Below are 22,783 nucleotides of genomic sequence, written 5' to 3' on the forward strand. Positions count from 1 at the left end.
GCACTCATGTATTATATAGCTTCCCTTCTGGACTTGTAACTTGGTGGGACTGCTATGCTATTACTGGTGCCTGTCCTTGCGTTTCCCTGCTATGTCCCTATAGATTGTAAGCTTGCAGCAGGGCCCTCTTACCTCCATGTCTGTCTGTTGTTACCCAGTTTGTTTTATCACTGTCTTTTATTGTAAAGCGCAACAACATCAGCTGTGCTATATAAGAAACTGTAAATAAATAAATACAGTGCCCTAGTTCATATTAAGTAACATTAAAATGTCCTCTAGTTCATTTTATTGTACATTACAATGAGCAGGTCCCGTGGCAAAACTAGATATTAGTAGGACCCAAGACAAAAGTTTGTAGGAGTCTCTGTGTGCCACATAATAGTGAAAAATGTATGTAACACATGCAACTTTACCATGGAAGGTGTCCCCACTGTATTGTGATCTCAGCAATGGACGGAATCAGTAAGAGTGAGGTAAAAGAGAGGAGTGGTATGCGTGTCAGTGTATAACAAAACTGTGCTTACACTTTTTATTTAGAAAAAATGTTTCTAGTTAATTTAACCTCTAATTATTTTGGGGTATGACTTCCAAATGCCAGAAGCAACAACTTAGCATGCCCATTGATATGTACTAAAGTTCCAAGTTACGTATATCAGTCACCATAGAAGAATGTATTGCTTGAATCATAGAAGGGAAATACATATACAGTATACAGTAGGAGGATCCTGCCATATAATTGTGTTTTTCTGATTGACTTTTAATCAAACAAAATGTTACATATTTTCTGTTAAAATAAATAATAGAGTTTGATATTTGTATCTTCCCAGCAGGTTCTGACTGTAGACATGGGGAGATGTGCTTCTTGTACACATGGTATTATAATGCGCACAAACTCAGTATCACGTTTCCCTCCTTAGACCTCATTACTGAGGCAGATCAGGTGTATAACATCTCCAGAGACTTTCCTGGGGCTGAAAGGAAAAACAAGCTACTGTTAAAGTTCTTTCTGCTGAGTATGCTAATATCTGTGCTCTCTAATGAAAAGGAACACCTCACAGCTAGAGGAACACCTAACAGCTAGAGGAACACCTCACAGCTATAGGAACACCTCACAGCTAGAGGAACACCTCACAGCTAGAGGAACACCTCACAGCTAGAGGAACACCTCACAGCTAGAGGAACACCTCACAGCTAGAGGAACACCTCACAGCTAGAGGAACACCTCACAGCTAGAGGAACACCTAACAGCTATCGGAACACCTTTACAGCTAGAGGAACACCTCACAGCTTTAGGAACACCTCACAGCTAGAGGAACACCTAACAGCTAGAGGAACACCTCACAGCTATAGGAACACCTAACAGCTAGAGGAACACCTCACAGCTAGAGGAACACCTCACAGCTAGAGGAACACCTCACAGCTAGAGGAACACCTCACAGCTATAGAAACACCTAACAGCTATAGGAACATCTAACAGCTAGAGGAACACCTCACAGCTAGAGGAACACCTCACAGCTATCGGAACACCTAACAGCTAGAGAAACACCTCACAGCTATAGGAACACCTAACAGCTATAGGAACACCTAACAGCTAGAGCAGTGTTTTTCAACCACTGTGCCTTGTCACACTAGTGTGCCTTGAGCTGTTCTCAAGTGTGCCCCCAGATCTAGAGATGCCCAAACCAGTTTACAGCCACCATCAGTTCAACTGTTATTTACTGGTCTCTTCTTTTCATGTAAAGGGCCAATGTATTTTATTTTTGTTACCTGTGAGGACAAGTGTGACTGTTTTTTATATGGGAGCCAATAGGCTTGTTTTTTTCCTGTGGGGACCAGTGTGTTTTGCCCTGTGGGAATCTCATGGTGTGCCTTGGCAATTTTAAAATCTTATTTAGTGTGCCGCAAGGTAATAAGGTTGAAAATCACTGAGCTAGAGGAACACCTCACAGCTAGATGAACACCTAACAGCTAGAGGAACACCTAACAGCTAGAGGAACACCTAACAGCTAGAGGAACATTTGGCCATGCTAAAACTGTTGCAGGGCATAGTTCAACAATAGCTGGAGAGCTAAATGTTCCCCATCCCTGACCTAGAGGAAAACCTATCAGCTATAGGAACACCTATCAGCTAGAGAAACGCCTATCACCTAGAGGAACACCTATCAGCTAGAGGAACAGCTAGCAGCTAGAGGAAAACCTAACAGCTATAGGAACACCTAATAGCTAGAGCAGGGGTGGGGGACCTCAGGCCCAGGGGCTGTATGCGGCCCCCGTAGCCAGTCTGAGTGGCCCGCCCACCCACCCGGCGGCTTTGCCGGGAGTCAAGTACAGGGGAATTCTCGTGAGAGGTCGGAAATTCTTGCGAGATTCCTCTTACTCAACAGCAGCCAGGGGGGGGGGGATGCTCTAACATCTGCTCCCCCTTACCGCCGCCCATCGCTGACTCCCGCAAACATAATTATCGCATATGCTCTATCATATGCGATAATTATCACAAAAGACAGCTCTCGCATTAAGAGCTGTCTTTTGCATTGACCCGGCGATGAGCGGCGGCTCCCCCCTCCCTCTCTTACCTGGCTGCTGCCTGCTGCTGCTGCAGGGGGGGCTGGCTCTCCTCCTCCCTGCACCCGGAAGAGGATGTAAAGTGCAGGGAGGAGGTCACAGGTCACAGGTGCGGGGCGGCGGTGGGGCGGTGCGGGGCGGCGGGGGGGTCATGTTAGAAGCCATAGGCGGGAGTGCGGTAAAAATCCGATAACAGGGTTTTTATCGCATTTTTAGTTTAGAGAATCTCCCCCAGGGACTGTCAGTCCTATTCAGCGGCAGCCGGCGGAGGGTGGAAGAGCTGCAGCAGGACAATTTGTAAGATAAATTCTTACATATGGCCCCCAAAGGATTTTTTCCCCATACAAACGTCCCTTGGCACAAAAAATGTTCTCCACCCCTGAGCTAGAGGTACACCTAACAGCTAAAGGAACACCTATCAGCTAGAGGAACAGCTAACAGCTATAGGAACACATAACAGCTAGAGGAACACCTATCAGCTAGATCAGCTAGAGCAGAGGTTCTCAAACTGTGGGACCTGACCCCAAAGTGGGTCTATACCTTCTCAGCATGGGGTCACGACTCAATGTTGCTGACCATCAAGCTGATGAGTTTTCTAATCTCAGTCAGAGATTCAAGGAGTCTGATAGATCTGCTGAATTGTCTGTTGTGCAGGTATGGAGGGTGGGGTCTATTTTATAATGTAATTGCAGCTTTGGTTAGCAGGGGGTGTGGCCACAATGACTCAATCATAGCCCCACCCCCACAATTGGTGCCTGGCCTTAAGAAATCCCACCTGGCAGGGGACAGGCAGGGTGTGAGCTGGCATGAACTGCATGCTACAGTATAATCATTTTTCAGAGGGCTACAGAATTTGTTGAGTTTAGATTTTATTTTTTGTTCCCTAGGTTCACCATTACCTCCACACCCACCTCGTGGCAAATATACTGACTAGGCCAGTGTTTTCAATATCTCTGTTTACCCTTTACATTGCGTTCACATAAATAAATGTGGCCATTGTACTTCTACCCAACACCATATGAAAATATTCTTCGTCACTATTAGTGCAAATTTGCACCAGTCCAATATCTGGGGCAACAGATGGAGCTCTGGCTACGCTCACCTGTGAATAGCCCACAATGGTGCCTAAACGTCCAATTCATGCCCATCGGGCAACTAACATCCAGTGCTGCCCAGTTATACCAACTCAGGTCAGACTGCAGAAATGTCGCAAATGCTCATGACAGATGCCTGCGCAATGCCTTTGAGATCTGTGTGCAATTCTATCTATCTACTGGGGCAGTTCAATTAATAGATTCCCCAGGCCTATTCATTTAGACCCAAATTAAACCTGGAGTCAACACTTATCAGGGATTTTTTTTATGCATCATAACAGGCGCAAAAGAAAAAATCCCTGACAATTAGGGACATGTGAACATTTCAAATTTTTGTGTGTTAATGCCTGTCTAAATGTTAACAGGCATTAATAAGGGGCCTGGAATTGAATAACCCCGGCGTTAAAGTATGAGGCTACTACCTTTTCACATGAGGCAATTTCCTGTGGGTAATTGAATTTCCCCTAAGTCTAATTCTACACAATAAGAAGACTAGGTTGACTAATGGCCGTGGATAATGTGGTTCTGCTGTTTACATGGTGATTACATGTGCCTGACTACAAAGGTGCTGCTACTGCATGTCCTAGCGTTCCTATATCTCCAGCTCTTAAACTCTAATACATTGCCCACTGCAAAATATCCTCCGTCTGGGAGCATCTTCCACAGCTTAGCAGCACACTGTACTGCACTGCTCTCCACAGGGATTCCTAATGTCAGCACCTTACTGTCATCAAACAGAGGGTCATGCCCACAATGGATTCAGAGGGACAGCAGAATGACGCACACTGTGGTACTGATCTCAAGCTGACACGTGAGGAGCAATGTGGCCCCTAGCATATTCACTATACAATAGCAGTATATCTGTATAAACTGAGCAAATGTTACACCCGCACCAAGTATTGCTTCTAGCAGTGCCCGCACATTCATTATGCAGATCTCTTACATCTGCGGAACTACGCCACACCACATGTATGCATAAACAGCATATGTGTATATGTACGCATGCACGTGTGTGCATGTAACCAAGTCCATTTATGCCCATCTCTTATATTCTATCTATCTATCTATCTATCTATCTATCTATCCATCCATCCATCCATCCATCCATCCATCCATCCATCCATCCATCCATCCATCCATCCATCCATCTATCTATCTATCTATCATGCATTGCAGTCATGTTGCAGCACAGATGGTGTACTGAAGATTGAAGACAAAATATCAGATTTCTCCCCTCCCTGGAGGGATAGCAGGACGCCATTTGTATATATTCTAAGCAGGTAGCAATCTGAAATGAATCTAAGCATCAGACACATACTAGCTGCACATACCTCTCTATACACCCATACATCATGTCAGAGAAATGATCAAGGAACAGCAGCACATGCAACCACTTCCCCAAGGATAGTAACCAGTGTCAGTAACAATGCCCCAACACTGCACTGCTCATCCCAGTTTCATAACTGGAAAAGGCTTTCTATCATTGTCCACCCCCTGCCCCAATATATATATGCTGTACGGTTCTAGAGGCACTCACGACGCTTGTCATTCAATGAAAATAAATTAATTTATATATTATTTAACGTCCATCACTATCAGTTACTGGTAATTGCAACAATATACTGATACCTCACAGGTTACATTACATGTAGGAATTTAAGGTCCTTTGAATCTGAAATCAGGTCAGCAAGGACAATATCCTTGTGTAAGGTTTTAAGTGCTCTGTAGAATCCCTTTGTAATGTCTTCAAGTATTATACTATGAATCCCTTAGACTCATTATGGTCATCCCTTTAATCTGTTTGATTATGTTAATTTAGGTCTTAAAATTCTATTTTTGTGTCAGCCTCTACAGTATGTATTTGTTGTAAGCCCCTTTCCAATACTCACCACAGTATAATATACAGTAGCAATGTCAGCATCCTTTTGGTAGCCAAATTAACAGCCTGGATTGCAACGCTGGGAATTGAATCTGTCCATTATTGTTTTATTCAGATTATTTATTTGATATTTGAAATGGGTCCATGGCAGGAAATTACGTTCCAATTAGATTTTTTAAAGGGACAGTGGGAGCAATCCAATTAAATGTGATGTGCTGTTCCAAAACTATACCTCACGCAACATTACTAGTTCGCATCCCATAGAGGTGCGCAGGAAAATAGTCATGTTACAGGTACTGTATATACTGTAGCTTGTATATTTCTACGATACTATATATATTGGTATTATCAATTTGTGGCAGTGCTATATCGGTCAGATAAAATAAATAATTCGGTACTTGTGTTCTTTCACGGCGCCAGCTGCGCTCGCCCACGCTACGGGCTCGGTGGCTCGCTACACTCGCCACGCTATCTAAAAACTACACAAGCACCAATAATTCCTGTACGATATATAGTCTCTGTCTATGCATATATCCTTATAAACCCATCAAACATAACATTAAGACCACCTGCCTAATATTGTGTCGGTCCTCCTCGTGTTGCCCAAACAGCTCTCGCCTATTGAGGAATGGACTCCGCAAGACCACTGTAGGTGTCCTGTAGTACTGTATATGGGCCCTTATTCTGGTTCACTTGCAAGTCATTAGTGGCAGATCCTTTAAGTCCTCTCATATCCCTTTTCCACTGACTAATCCTGGGCTACTGCATTTAAACAAACAACAATCTTTCATTTTGCTCCGTGAAAATAAGACCATCTGAGTTCAGTGAGCTGGGTATCCAACCCTGGTAGCTAGCAGGGAGTTACTTGCCATTGACCCAGGTAAGCTGCAGTGCAAACAGGTCACCTAGGTCATCCGACCAGAGACATGTTCTCAGCATGTAGAGACACATTCCTGGCACAAGAAGATGATGTCATCTCCAAACCCCGGCACTGCACCCATGTAAATGGAACCTATCCAGGGCACCATGGTAGAAAGGGGTCTGGTTCCAAATACTAGTGTAGACCTGATAGAGATCGGATTGAGATCTGGTGAATCCAGAGGCCAGATTTACACTTTCATTGCAATTTATATTGTTTTTTATCACTATAACATAAAAAAATGCATAAGTGAAATTCCAATGCAATATTTAAAAAAACAACATTAAAAATGTAAATGAACAATTACAGAAGGAAATAAACTTCCACCACCTACTGGTACGGCATCCAAGACACCTGTCATTTCTTGGAGGGCAACAAAGAAAAATGTTAGTAATATTGATGACTAGGACCAGAGATGATCTTATTAGCCTTTGCTGTACCCCTCCTAGATAAAAATGTAATTCATCTTAGGCAGAGATTGAGTCTCAGCAGCTGTAACTACACTGTCTAAAGCCGAGTACACGCTAGCCAATGTGTGTACCCAGCTATATTGGTGGCAACGGGAACCGGCACAGCTCCGCATACACACTTGCCGATGCCGGCAGGGGGAGAGCGATGATGGGGGAGTGACAGACGGAGCGAGGGCCATGCTGCAGCATGGACTTCATTAACAAGGTTCTCCCTTACCAGTACTGAACAAGGAGCACGCATCGAGTGTACACACTAGACGAGATAGTAAAGGATATTGCTCAGAAGGGTCCTTCTGAGTGATATATATTCATTTCTCGTCTAGTGTGTATGGGGCTTAAGAGACACAATTGGAACAATTTGAATTCCCGTACCACATCGTATAAGTCAAAAGACTCTCAATTAAGCAGGAGTAGAAATTCACAAGCGTGGACCTTCCCAACCACAGCTGAAGTGTGAGAAGTGTATGCTACGGCTAGGAAGGCTCAGCAACGCCTTTTCATCATGCAAAGAGTAGCAGGTTTCAGTGGCGCACACAGGGGGGGTTTCTGAATACCAGGAACCAGGGCCGGATTTGTGCCTAGGCCCGTGAGGCACCGGCCTCAGGGCGGCACCAATTAAGGGCGGCAGGCTGGCTGACATTCTGTTAAATGGCACAGCGGGTGGGCAGCGGCAAGTGACGAGCGCCGCCGCCGCATAGATGAATTATATGTAGGCGGCAGCGCCACTAGTCACCCGCCACTGCCCACCCACTCTGCCATGCACATTACATCACCTCTGGTGGCTGGGTCCGACGGTCCCCCTGCGCGTCCGGAAATGGCTTAGGCTCACTTCTGCCGGCTTCCACCCATTGGCTACTCTACACACACACACACACACACAGTCTATTGGCTACTGTGTATCCAGCAGCTGAGCTGAGCGGCGCACAGATCCTCCCTGTGCTCATCACAGTATGTGAGCCAGAGAGAGACTGACGGAGACACTGTGCTAATCACTGTACTAATAAGTGCATCCCTCACTCCGAGTCCTCCGTACAGTGAGCAGTCCAGAGAGAGACTGACGGAGACACTGTGCTAATCACTGTACTAATAAGTGCATCCCTCACTCCGAGTCCTCCGTACAGTGAGCAGTCCAGAGTGCTTAAAAAAAATATGAAGGTGGGCTACAGTTACATTTTTATGAAATATATATATATATATATATATATATATAAAACAATGTATATACATATATGATTACATTAAAATTGGGGGGGGGGGGGGGGCGGCACAAAAATGTTGTGCCTAGGGGCGGCCTGACCCCTAAATTCGCCCCTGCCAGGAACCCCCCACCCCCTGAAGACCAGTTAGTTTAGATTTGTTTTCCTTTGTAGGTAGAGGTGCGCAGATGCGAGGACATGAGCAGACACTGATAATTGGCACAGCTACAAAGTTTGCATCTGGTACTGCACTTGCACTGTATTTCTTTGCAGCCTTCATCCTGATTCAATGGCCATGGTGGCCATGAAGCGTTGATGATACCTCCGGCTATGTATGTAATGTATGCCTTATTTCATGATCATTACAGCAGCATACTTAGGGGGTATTCAATGTAGGGTCACAACTGTCAGGCCGGCCGTTCTCGGCAGAAAGTGCTCGACTGCTTGTGAAGTCGGACACGTTCTGCCAATGCTGTCGGGGAAGACAGCACTGAATAGGGGCCCGCCGCCATTTCCCCCGTCAGGAATGGAGATGGAATATCCCCCTTAATCCATGGTGTGCCACTTTTTTTTTAATACATGAGTGTTTGTGTGTGTACGTATATATATATATATATATATATATATATATATATATATATATACAATTTCCAGGGGCTAGGCACATCCACACCAAATAATTGGAAGGTCCCGGTGCCAGCTGTTAGACCAATGTATGGCCAAATATAGTCACTCGCGCTGCCTAAGCAGCCACAGCAGCACACGGTCACAAAATTCAAGGAACACAGGAACTCAGCAACGTTTCGATTTAATGCAAATCGTCTTCAGGCTTAAACAAACAAAACATTCACTCACCTTAAATCCCCGTCTCCAATGTGCACGCCACAGTACATTTCCCGCTATCAAACCGCCGCGTCATCAGCCCGCGTCTCCTACGTGTACGGCGTCAAGGCAACGCGTCCTAACACAGGGTAGCGTTACCATCGCCTCAAAACTATGCAGCCCTTTGGCCTTAATGACCATTTGGGTCTGCATGCTTTTCTGTAGGATTGTTCATCTTAGAGATCAACCTAACGAGTGTATTTATACCTTGTACTTGCCTTGATAGATTTTCTGTCATTTTATTTTTTGTCTATTTTTTTCAGTTTATGCTATTAATGTACCATTGTATTTACTGTATTGTGCTGACATTGTGTTGTAACCTTTATTGTGTATCCAAACCTAATATCCACCTGATGCCATGGTTGCACGATTTGTTTTTAAAAGCCCGGTACACTGACTAGCGTAAATTTCTCCCGTCTGAAGCGCTGACGTCACACTGCAGTGATGGTCTCTTGGTAACGCTACCCTGTGTTAGGACGCGTTGCCTTGACGCCGTACACGTAGGAGACGCGGGCTGATGACGCGGCGGTTTGATCGCGGGAAACGTACTGTGGCGTGCACATTGGAGACGGGGATATAAGGTGAGTGAATATTTTGTTTGTTTAAGCCTGAAGACGATTTGCATTAAATCGAAACGTTGCTGAGTTCCTGTGTTCCTTGAATTTTGTGACCGTGTGCTGCTGTGGCTGCTTAGGCAGTGCGAGTATATATATATATATATATATATATATATATATATATATATATATACATACATATATAATATGATATATATCACATATCTGGAAACCCCCTTTACAAATCCTACCTATGCCCCTGGGTTAACCAAAACCCGGTCCTTTTGCATGCGATCCCAGCCAAGCCTGCCCTGCTCAGGAGCAATCCAAGCGTTTGCTTGTGCAGCCGTTGCAACTCGCAGGCTCTGGTGCGATGCGCACAGGCCCACTCACCACATCCGACCTGCCGACAATCACATGCACTTTGGGCTCTTTTTCTGTGATTAATTGCTGCAATTGCAGGAAAAAGAGCCCAAATTGCAGGCGAACTGCCTAGTGCCTTGATGGCTAACCTTGACACTTCAGCTGTTGTGGGACTACACATCCAAGCAAGCTCTGCATCAGATTTAGCAGCCAAATAGCAAAACTGAAGCAGAGCATGCTGGGATGTGTAGTTCAACAACAGCTGGAGTGTCAAGGTTAGCCATCAAAGGTCTAGTGCAGCGGTTCTCAAACTGTGGGTCCTGACCCCAAAGTGGGTCCCGACCTTCTCAGCATGGGGTCGCGACTCCATGTTGCAGACCATCAGGCTGATGACTTTTCTAATCTCAGTCAGTGATTGAAGGAGTCTGAAATACCTGTTGAATTGTCTCTTACTTCAGGCTCCTCCCATCACTCTGTGCCCCCACAATGCTGCCATGTATGTGCTGTCTGCTGACTACACGTGTGATGTAATGGGTTATGGTATATCAGACTCCTCCCATCACTCTGTGCCTAAACAATGCTGCCATGTATGTGCTGTCTGCTGACTACACGTGTGATGTGATGGGTTATGGTATATAAGACTCCTCCCATCACTCTGTGCCCCCACAATGCTGCCATGTATGTGCTGTCTGCTGACTACACATGTGATGTGATGGGTTATGGTATATCAGACTCCTCCCATCACTCTGTACCTCCACAATGCTGCCATGTATGTGCTGTCTGCTGACTACACGTGTGATGTGATGGGTTATGGTATATCAGACTCCTCCCATCACTCTGTACCTCCACAATGCTGCCATGTATGTGCTGTCTGCTGACTACACGTGTGATGTGATGGGTTATGGTATATCAGACTCCTCCCATCACTCTGTACCTCCACAATGCTGTCATGTATGTGCTGTCTGCTGACTACACGTGTGATGTGATGGGTTATGGTATATTAGACTCCTTCCATCACTCTGTGCCTCCACAATGCTGCCATGTATGTGCTGTCTGCTGACTACACGTGTGATGTGATGGGTTATGGTATATCAGACTCCTCCCATCACTCTGTGCCCCCACAATGCTGCCATGTATGTGCTGTCTGCTGACTACACGTGTGATGTGATGGGTTATGGTATATCAGATTCCTCCCATCACTCTGTGCCTAAACAATGCTGCCATGTATGTGCTGTCTGCTGACTACACGTGTGATGTGATGGGTTATGGTATATTAGACTCCTCCCATCACTCTGTACCTCCACAATGCTGTCATGTATGTGCTATCTGCTGACTACACGTGTGATGTGATGACCTTCTGCAGTAACTTGCTGGGGTCCCGCAATTATTTTTATTGTCTGATGGGGTCCCAGAGCCCCTGGTCTAGTGTATGGGGGACTTCACATTGTCATGCCATCTCCTGCCTTAAGCCAGATTCATATGCTACTGATTTATCCTAGTGTCACCCTGACACATATAGTAGGTCACTTCTGATGTAAGACTGGGGCTAATATTTGTCCAGTTCAGCAAGCAGCGCAAAAGGCATCAATTGTCGGGGTGTATTTCACACCTGCGTTCTGGATCAGAAACACATTAGCCAACTCTACATCATTGCCTGACTGCACATAGCATATTACTTTTAGTTACACATATTAAAATATCTGCAGATTGGACTACTTTTACCACCCAAGTGTTAGCCATAGCAAGCACTGTCAGCAGGTATGCAAGGGCACAATGATGACTGTAGAACAGGATGCTAACTCGTGAACAGTTTATTTATTGGAAATGTTATTTAAAAAAAAAAAAATCACATTCATATAGCCTAAATTACAACAAAAAGTTGTGAACCTCTCTGCAGGTCCTGTTAAGATATGATACAATACCTGGCAGAAGAGTTCCCACTATTCCTGTAATGAGAGAACCATCAAGTCTTGGCACCTGTTAAAGGCTACACTGGTACAAAGCTCAGGCACCAGCATCCCCCTATATGAAGTACGGTTTGAGTGACATGAATGGAAGGATAGAGGATGACTGACAGGTGTAATACTCTGCTCATCAACTATGTAGGGATTATTAAAGGAGCAGGCATACAGTACACAGCGATATGCAGGGACATCATGAGTGGGGCATAAATAAAATACAATACTATTATAGATCAAAGCTCACTCAGTGCACAAGTCATAATTGTCTATGGATCCAAAGTCCTTTACCGCTACATAGTCATGCTACAGTATGGTGTGTGTCACACAGGCATTTAAGTAATATAAATGGAATGAGACTGACTGTATTACTGCCCAAACAGAGCACTAATAGCCGCACATTGCCTGAAAGACCATCAGCGGGAAGGTTAAAGGGATTTACAATGTGCTGTAGCGCACATGAATTAATAACAGAGCTGCAGCAAGATCAGCATTTCCTCTGGCTGCAGCTTCCTGTGACATCTTACCTGCTGGGTGACACTGTTAGCTGGGGGACAGGTCCTTGTCACTGGGATGAGGCTGCTGGAGTCCACTCCCTGCCTGATGTAGAGGTGGAGGCGAGGGATTGGGATATGCAGAAGGGAGACAGAGGGATGGAGGAGGAGAGATACTGAGGGGAGGGAGTGAGAGATCTCTGTGTGTGTGTGTGTGTGAAATAAGGAACCCTGCCCCTACAGGGGAGAGAGAGAGAGGGAGAGAAAGAGAGAGAGGGGAGGGGGTGTGACAGAGAGGAGCACTCGTTCATTGGAGAGGAGAAGGTACAGATGGAAATCCTGCTCACTTCAGGAGACTGAGAGACAGGGGACATGGGAGAATGCACACAGTGTTCCCTGCAGCATGTGTAATGCAGAATAATGGCACTCTAAGCTACTGTGAGTGCCCTGATGGGTTAATGTGATGAGTCTGCACACTGGAAAAAGGGGGAAGTCGAATAATTTGCAGGAAGTCAGCAGTTCCAAGTTAATTTTTAGACAGTGAAATCTGCAGCCTCAGACAATATACCACTTGTTCTTATCGGCTGAGCAGAGAAGTGATATTTGACCCAATAAGCGGCATAAGATGCCGTGGCTTTATAATGAGTGCCAGCAGGGTGACAGATGCTGATATAGGCAAGGGGCGCCCTCTGCTGGCAGCACATGGAGCAGCGTCTCTCTGCATGGGCTAAACAGCTACACTGTGTATAAGCGCTTGCACAAGCACTCACGTGAGTCTATACTGTGACTATTCCGGTACCTGTTTAATTTGTGTACAAAGGTGACAATATTTTAATAATTTTTTATGTAGCTTCATAAATTTTTCACTGATTTTCTAGTAGGCAGTCATCCTCCAGCACAGAGGACTTTGTCGTGACATAAAACCCTAAGCATAAGATCTACATTGGTTCCCTCTATACAACTCTCTCATTTATATCTCCATGTAATGTTTATGTTAGGTGCCCCTCACAATCACAATCTATTATCAGCCCCTCACTTGAGATAACCATCAACGGTTCATAGCCATCGGAAAATGTGAGTAAAGATAGTTGAAGAATAAATAAATAACAGGCTCCCAGACAAAATGTCAGGGTAAAGGGAGAGAAAAATGATCCTGTCCCAACCAAAATGCCCAGGGTGAGGACAAAGGCCCCCATTTATCATTGATCGCATTTACAATGCATTCTGGGTGGAATATTACCGCCCAGTATCGCATTGTAAAATGCGATCATTTCGCCCGAATGTATGACCTGCTGTGTGCAGGGACAGGAGCCTGTCCCTGCAATGCCTGGATCCGGAAGCCGGGGGGTCTGCGCATGCACGGTTATGCGCTGACCCCCGCGACCCCTGTGACCGCACTGCCCCGCTCGACAGTGTGATCCCGTAGCCATAGGCTACAATGGGCTATCGCCATATCAGAATGGCGATAGCCCAGGGGTGCGATGCCGGGCTGCCCGATGTTGATACATCAGGGAGCTTCGCAGGTACTTGTGTATTTTGGCGGCGCCCGATTTGTGCATCGTACGATGATCGTATCGCATCGCATGCCATGTACCCGATGGCATGCGATGCGATACGATTTTGACCCCCTCTACGATGAAAAATTGTATAAGCACCCTGAAGGGTGCTTTTGAGCACCCTAATGGGTGCTTACAGTGTTAAATGCACCCCCACGCCACCCCCCCACTATAAACGTGAACCCGAAGCGTGGTTAACGTTTATAGTTGGGGGGTGGCGTGGGGGTGCATTTAACATTGTAAGCACCCATTAGGGTTTGAAAATTGTATGCCATCGTACACTAACCACCGAAATCGCGTTGCATCGCATACCATCGCATGCGTTATGGTATGCGATGCGATGGGCGCCACCAAAATACACAAGTACCCCTTCGCATCCCCCATAATCTCCTCCCCATCGGAGATTCCTGCTGCGGTCCCCTGTGATACATTAGGGGGATACTCAATATTTGCGGTTAACCCCCGAAAACGGGTGTTTTGGGGGATTTAGCCACAAATACTAGTTGATAAATGAGGCCCAAAGTGAGCATACTTAAAGGGAAGTGCGCAGTGCTAGTGCCAAAATGTGCTGGTGGCGACCGCTTCTACCGAGGGTCTTTTCCAACCCCTGGCATGGGAATGGATACTCCACCGGGCTTTTACATTGACTCAAATGAGGGGTGCGGTCCCCAAAGGAAAGCAATCTACTCAGTGGTGTAGCTAGGTGCCACGGAGCAAGGGCATGTTTCGCGCCCCCCCCCCAATTTGTAGTAGGTGAGGCTCCTGCGCAGTGAAAAGTGGGCACGGACCAACATTATACCACACACCGTAATGCCCATTGCACATTTTAGTGAACTTTGCAACTCCAATTACACATAAGCCCACACATGATGCCCATGACATACTATATAACACTCCGCAATGCCCATGACATACTATATAACACTCCGCAATGCCCATGACATACTATATAACACTCCTAAAATGCCCATGACATACTATATAACACTCTGCAATGCCCATGACATACTATATAACACTCCGCAATGCCCATGACATACTATATAACACTCTGCAATGCCCATGACATACTATATAACACACCGTAATACCCATGACATACTAGATAACACTCCGCAATGCCCATGCCATACTATATAACACTCCGCAATACCCATGACATACTATATAACACTCTGCAATGCCCATGACATACTATATAACACACCGCAATGCCCATGACATACTATATAACACTACGCAATGCCCATGACATACTATATAACACTCCGCAATGCCCATGACATACTATATAACACTCCGCAATGCCCATGACATACTATATAGCACTCCGCAATGCCCATGACATACTATATAACACACCGTAATGCCCATTACATACTATATAACACACCATAATGCCCATTACATACTATATAACACTCTGCAATGCCCATTACTTACTATATAACACACCGTAATGCCCATTACATACTATATAACACACCGTAATGCCCATTACATACTATATAACACACCATAATGCCCATTACACATTTGACACAAAAGTGCCACTTACCTACATGCTCAATGCCAAGGGGCTTCATGCTCGATGCCAAGGGGCTTCATGCTCGATGCCAAGGGGCTTCATGCTCGATGCCAAGGGGCTTTATGCTCGAACCTGGCAGTGTGGGATCCCTTCCCGATTTGGGGAGGACTTTCAAAATGGCATCATTGAAATAACGGGGGGGGGGGGGGGTGGGAGAATGACCCTCTAGTAATTTATTGTAAAAGGAAATGAGAGTAGTAATGATAGTGGGTTTAAGGATTCTATAAAATTCTCCCGTAAGGCCTTCAGGTCCAGGGGATTTGTTGGATTTTAAATTTTTGATCGCCGAGGATACCTCATCCTCAGTGATAGGTGCGATAAGTGTGGATTTCTGGGTGTCTGATAATTGAGGGAGAGAAATATTGTTCCAGAAGGATTGTTTGTTATTAGTATTAATTGGTTCTTGGGCGTAAAGCGAGGAATAAAATCGGTATAAGACACTTAAGATGTCTGGTCCATCATAAACTACTTTTCCTTTGCTGTCCCGCAGAGCCACAATGGCTGAGTTAATTCTAGCTCCTTGTAGTAATTGGGAGAGGAGTTTGCCATTTTTATCTCCATGCATGTTAAAAATAAATTGGTACTTGGCGCCCACAATATTTGGTTGCACGACATATAATCGCATCGCATGGCATACACCCGATGCACTGCGATGCGATTTAAAATTGTATAAGCTCCCTATACGATGTTTAATTGTATAAGCACCCTAATGGGGGCTTACAATGTTAAATGCACCCCCCACGCCACCCCCACTATGAACGTGAACCCGAAGCGTGGCGAGCGCAGCGGTACGCGTCCTACGACCTTTTCATACCCCCACTATCCACATCGGCCTGGAGTTGATCTTATATAGTGTGGCGAGCGTAGCGAGCCACCGAGCCCCGCGAGGGGACGCGTATTACTTTACATGTTTTCTGCGTCCCCTCGCGGGGCTAGCTGCACTCGCCACGCTTCGGGCTCGCCACACTATATAAAATCAACTCCACGTCGACGTGGATAGTGGGGGGTATGAAAAGGTCGTAGGACGCGTACCGCCGCCCCACACGGGCTCGCTGCGCTCGCCACGCTTTGGGTTGGCGTTGATAGTAGGGGTGCCGTTGGGGGTGCTTTTAACATAGTAAAACCCAACACGTTTCATTAACTTATAGGGGCCACTTTTAACATGGGAAAACCCTTTAGGGTGCTTATACAATTTTAAATCGCATACCATTGTATATGCGATATAATGTATACAATGCCATACAATTCAATGGTATACAATTTAAAATTGTATAACATCAGCTGCCATCGCATCGCATCATATACCATCGCATGCCTTATGGTCTGCGATGCAATGGGAGCGGTGCTAGTACACAAGTACCAATACATTTATTGCTGCTTACTTTATTGTCACCCAATTGTTGTATCAATGCATCATAGTGTATCTGTTTTTCTTGTTCTATGTATAATTGTTCCAGAAGGTCAAAATGGAATCCCTAAATTTAGTGGAGGTAGGTACCCTGGAAATGCCAGGACCGAAAATTACCTAAGGAGATAAGGGGTTTAAAGGTAAACCAAATTAATGAGTGATCTGTAAGGGTAATTGGTTCAATATTAGATGAGTATGCTCTGATTACATTAGAGTCAGATATTAATAAATAATCAATACGTGAGTAAGAGTTATAAGGAGAGGAAAATAATGTGTACTCTCTCTCTTTGGGGTGATGTAGGCGCCATACGTCAGTTAAGTGTAATTGGGAGGTGAGAAAATTGATACCCAGGGTGAGATTTAATAGGATGAGAGATTCAGAAAGTGAGAGATTTGGTAAGAAATCTCCAGTTTTTTTAAAGCGGCAATCATTTACACTGCAACACCAGTTTGATTTTGCAGTGTAAATGATTGCAGCTTAAAAAAAACTGGAGATTTCTTACCAAATCTCTCACTTTTTGAATCTCTCATCCTATTAAATCTCACCCCCAGTTTCTTTTGTCTAAAGGTAGTGTTAGCTTGTGATTGACGGTCCATCCACCGGGATGCGATTATATTGAAATCTCCACCAAGTATAATACACTTATCCTGGAGGGGACAGAGAAGGTTAAAAATGGTTAAAAAAAATGATTATTTTATAGGAGTTGGGTGCATAAAGGTTGCATAGAGCATATTGAATGCCAAATAGTTCCACCATAATCAAAATATATCGGCCATAAGGGTCAGATGACTGAGAGATCACCGTAATAGGCAGGGATTTTTTTGCTAATATGGCTACACCCCTTGATTTTGAGGATTATGAGGAAAAAGCCAATACTTTCTGTTGGAGCATAGAGAGTTTAGGGTGTTCTAGATCAGTGGGGTGGGTTTCTTGTAGAAAGGATATATCTGTTTTCATCAGATTGAGATATGTGAGAAGCTTACGGTGTTTGGCTGGCGAGTTAATACCCTGGACATTCCAGGAGCAGAATTTTATGTCAGCCATGGGAGGGGGTCAATTTGGTCATAGTGGTTCTGAAAGTGGTAACCAGGGAACCCCCCACAACCTGTTGCAGGATAGAAACATATCTTTTACAGTTAGAGATATAAGTACGCAATGAAGGCTGTGCAAGAATAGAGCAGAATATATAAGAAAAGGATAGATAGAAAGAAAGAGAGAGAAAAAATTATGTGTAAACAGTAGAGAGAAATGAGTAAAAGAAGTCTTCCTACTAAGAGAAAACTGAGTTCTAGCTTTGAGATACATAAGGAAATATAGCAGATAGGGGTAAAATAAACACAGATAAATTCCAAAGCAATTAGGTGTAGAGCCAGCACCGCCATGGATAAAAATACCACGCCAAGACCCACCACTAACATAGGGAAGCAACGCCAGTAAAGAACATGTAACTTTATAACAGTGACATAGACATATGAAAGATAAAGTAAAATATACTTTAAAGGCAATCTTAGAAATTAAAAAAGTAAAGAGACAATATTAAAAAGTGTTATACTTAACAGAACGATAGAGCATGTTATGAGGTCAAAATGTCAATAATCAGCCGTTGGTGGACGTAGCATCACATTCATCTAGGTAAGAGATTGCGTCTTGTGGTGTGGTGAAATATTTAAAGTCTTTTTCATTAAAGATGCGTAGTCTGGCAGGGAATAAAAGGGCAAATTTCGTCAGGGATTGGACCAACCTTGAGCAGATCGGGGTCATGTGTCCCTGGGCCCGGGAGACTTCCGCAGAGTAATCTTGGAACAACATAAGTCGGTGAGAGTTCCATTCAAATCGACCCGCTTTCCGTGCGGCTACCCATAGCGCCATCTTCAAGCATCGAAATATGACCGTACGGGTACGCGGGGAATCTCTAGTGGGGCCTAAACGGTGTGCTCTTTCCACAATGAAGTGAGGAATGGTTTCTGAGATCCCCAGAATATTAGGTAGAGTCGTTTGTAGAAATTGGTCCAATTCAGGGCCACGTATAGATTCCGGAAGTCCGACTAGGCGCTGGTTGTTTCTGCGTGATCTATTTTCGAGGTCATCTACCTTGTTGCGTAATTGCTGGTTTTGTTGGATTACGGATTGCATTTGTTCTTGTAGTTCCGTTATAGCTTGTTCATGCTCACCAAGCCTTAGATCATTTGGGACCACTTGGATGTCAGTGGATTCTAGCTGGGACTTTAAATCCTTGACTTCATTTGCAAATTGTAATTCCTGTTGTTGTAGTATCGGGCCATAGTGTCCTTTATAGCCCGCACCATGTCTTCATACAATAACAGAAAGAAGGGGGGATTTGAGGGATTAGGTGTATTGTGGGTAGCAGGTACATCCGTCGCAATTGTCGCGTTGTCTACTGTTCCCAGAACCAGAGATGTCAGCCTTCCAGCAGCTAGTTACTGCTCCAGCTCACACACCTGGTATGTAGTTTTATATTCTCGTTGGCAGATTGCTCTGCCTCCTGAACTCTGATCCCATAGTCCCCAATACCATTTGGTAGGTGGGATTCTCTAGTTTTTAATTCCATTAAAATCTAATAAATCTATTTCCGGAAACTGGATATATCTGCAGTCAAGCAAGCTGTCCTCTCACCAGAAAAATATGAATAATAAGCCCACTCCACTATACACCCCTCCTCTGCGTATTAAACATCCTCTACCACCCTGGAAGTTATGTATCAGGGCCCCTTCATTCAGCCCAATGCCCCCATCTCCCACCATCTGTGCAGTAAAGGGGTAATAAGTGGAAATTACTGATCCAGGCCCTACATGCTGAGCGGTTGATATAATACCCCCTACCACCCGGGGGACCTCAAAGCTTCCCCCACCCCTACCACTGGAGGATCGGTAGAGGCCCCAATACATTGCTATGCCTAGGGGTCTACACTGCTGTTGATGCCCGTGTATGTATGTATATATATATATATATATATATATATATGTGTGTGTATGTGTGTATATATATATTATTATTATTATTTATATACATTTGGTCTATCTATAATACTTTAACTGACCCGACAAATACTGGGTCACCTAAGTGTCAATCTACTTGCTTTGCTCCGCCCCTCTAGAAACCCCCTTCTGAAAATCCTGCATTTGACCCTGAGAATGGAAACAGTCCATGTATGAATGGGATAGTACTGAGTTGGATCCTAAGTAGAAAGGGTTAAGTCATTTGGAATGTTTTGTGGGATGTTGTTCCAGATCCACCATAAGAAGAATCAATTGGAGTTACAGTACAATCCATAAGTACAGCAGTACCAGGACAGGAATAGAATTAGGTTAACAATGTTATATAAGTCAAAGTCAGGTTAATATCAGTATTTTAAGTACTTGAAGACTGATGCGTTGTATGGAGATCAGGGGTGTCTCTGTGTAGATGTATATTCATTAAAGGTGAATAAACAAGATGGCTGCCTCTCCTCCGTGCACAAGGTGCCCCAGCCCTGATATGAAGTGGGCTGTGCGCGTGTTACCTCTGGTCACCGGGAGATATGGGCGGAGACAGGTCCCAATCAGCAAGCCGCAGACAGCGCCACTCGCCTTCTCCTGTCCCGCTGAGCTGCCCGGGAGGGTAGGGACCGCAGCACCGGAGGCGCAGGTGACAGACGCGGTGGGGTAGGCTACGATGTACGGCGCGTAGACAGCAGCACCAGGCAGCTCCTGATGTCAAGGGTATGCGTCTGGGGGGTACCCCTGGTGTAGTGATGGGCAGGACAGTCCAGATGGAGGTCGGAGGGTGCCGTAGGAGCCGACAAGCCAAGTCGCAGAGGAGCTCCTGAAGTCTGCGTCTTCTCTGAATGGCATCCAAGCCACGCTACCCCGACACCTGATGTTTAAGTGTCAGGCCACTATCCAGGGCAACACCAAGATTCCGCACATGATCAGAGTCTTTTAATGCTGTGCGTAAGACCTGTCAGTTGGCTATGCTGCCGTCTTGTCCTGTGATTTATCATCAGGACTTCTGTTTTATCTGGGTTCAATCTCAGCCAACTGGCACTCATCCACTCAACTACATGACCAACACCCCAATAACACACACAGATAAAGTATAACTTTATTACACACTCACCTATCTTGACACAGAGGTTTGGTCCACACAGTTTTTTATTATTTAATTGTTTTCCTTATTATTTTTACCTAGACAAGCATTGCACAGATCTGACTGATCCATGCGATGCTTCAGCTTCCTCTGTATTTGGCTGCTGGGAAACTCGGCAGCCAAATACCAATGAGTTCGATATAGGAAAATACCAATCCTGAGAACTAGGCAGCTTGGTAAATTAGCAGAGTTTTCAGGCAAATCCTGGTCGTACCGGATCCTACACGATCTTCGTAAATTCCCATATATATTTACACAGGGAAATATATGTAGCTTTTCTGTATGTATGTTATGGAAGGAATGTGCCAATACCAAAGAAAAAAAAAGGGCAAATGTCAAATGAGGACAGAAAATGCAAGTTTACGTCTTGGTTTATTATGAAATTCTGCAATTAGAATTATGCAGTATCTATGAATTTCTGAAATACAGGTTGCCACACCTAAAATGTGTTTTAAATGTCTCAGACATCATACAATATTTTCTTTAAATATATTTACACAATTATAAAAAAAATAATAATAATAATAATAGTTTTCAAGAGACAAGTATCTGTATTATATTGTGCAACGGATCTCATAACTTATTTTCCATGGTAGAACAGCTGCTTCTTTCAATGGATAATAACGGATTTACAGTCCAGTTAGTAGTCAGTAAAATTCTAATGATACAGCTTTTTAAATATATCTGCATCTTACATACATACATTTATATATAGGCATAGGCACCTGACTTAAAGAAGAATATTTAAAAAAAAAAAAAAAAAAACATAAAAAATAAATTCCAGGACAAATTTCATTTTAACCAAGCATCTAAAATATGACCCGATGCAAAAGTATCCAAAATGTATTACATCTGTTTATGGTGGCCTCAGAATACCCAGCAAATCTGGCAATAAAAAGGCCTCAAAAATCATGGCAAGCATTTCACTATTGGCTTAATCCAGTAAGGGTTGTATTTTGCCGTTTGTCAGAAGTCTCTCTTGCACCATCTCGTCTGCATGGTGTCCTCAGGACTGGCTCATTGCTATGGCTGAGTCTTCACTGCTGTTGCCTTGGTCGAGGCCTACTCTTCGAATAGACTGTGTGTACTTTTCTTTCCCCAAAGTAATGACATCTTCGATCTCGTCTGCTATATCATTTCTCTTGCTTTCCCGCATGGCTTCCACCAGCTTCTGCACACAGTCTGGCTGAGAAGAGTTCCTCTGGGCCCAAGAAAACAACATGTCCAAGACTATCTGGTTCACGTCTTTGCTGAGGAGGCAGAGAACAGTCATGGTCCTTTAGTCAGAAGACAAGCTATACATGACATTATTATGTACAAGCAGCAAAAGAAAGTAGAATTTGAGACTTAAGTCAAAGCCGGGCTAAGGGTGAGGGGGGTATTCAAGATATACATGTCCTGGGTAGGGTGGCCAATCCCGAGATTGGCTGGATCCCGGGATTTGGCACCAAAATTGCCAGGATTTCAGTCCCATGAATAGAAGTTTCGGGATTAGAATGCGCATGCTCAGACACTGACCGGCTTCTCCTGTCCCTGGCTGTGCAGGCCGCCTTGGTCTCTTCTGCACTGCCCGGCTCCCAGCTGCACCGCCCGCCCACCCAGCTCCTGGCCACACAGCCCGTCCAGCTAACAGTAGGCTCATTTGATTGATAAGTGCACTTACAGTTACATCCCCTTGTATATAAAACACACAATTCTCAGCATGCCAAA

The 22,783-nt window shown here is 44.6% G+C and overlaps 2 protein-coding genes and 1 long non-coding RNA gene across 7 annotated transcripts in view; 1 reads left to right on the top strand and 2 right to left on the bottom strand.

The window, feature by feature from the left end:
• The window catches only part of SLC25A22 (solute carrier family 25 member 22), a 62,097-nt gene extending 49,427 nt beyond the window's left edge, over positions 1–12,670 (bottom strand). Inside the window, exon 1 of the mRNA XM_083165402.1 lies at positions 12,408–12,670. The gene's annotated coding sequence lies outside the window, so the exon portion shown is untranslated. The remainder of the gene's footprint in view (positions 1–12,407) is intronic.
• LOC146046185 (uncharacterized) overlaps positions 1–22,783 on the top strand; it is a 74,106-nt gene that overhangs the window by 21,010 nt on the left and 30,313 nt on the right. The window lies entirely within an intron of this gene.
• The window catches only part of PIDD1 (p53-induced death domain protein 1), a 55,569-nt gene continuing 54,219 nt past the window's right edge, over positions 21,434–22,783 (bottom strand). For all 5 annotated transcript variants that reach the window (XM_083165400.1, XM_083165399.1, XM_083165397.1 and 2 more), the window contains exon 17: positions 21,434–22,323. In XM_083165400.1, coding sequence (XP_083021526.1) covers positions 22,080–22,323 — 244 coding nt within the window. In that variant the 3' untranslated portion in view covers positions 21,434–22,079. The remainder of the gene's footprint in view (positions 22,324–22,783) is intronic.

Source organism: Crinia signifera, chromosome 11, assembly GCF_055691185.1.
Source record: "Crinia signifera chromosome 11, ASM5569118v1, whole genome shotgun sequence".
Lineage (NCBI taxonomy): Eukaryota > Metazoa > Chordata > Amphibia > Anura > Myobatrachidae > Crinia > Crinia signifera.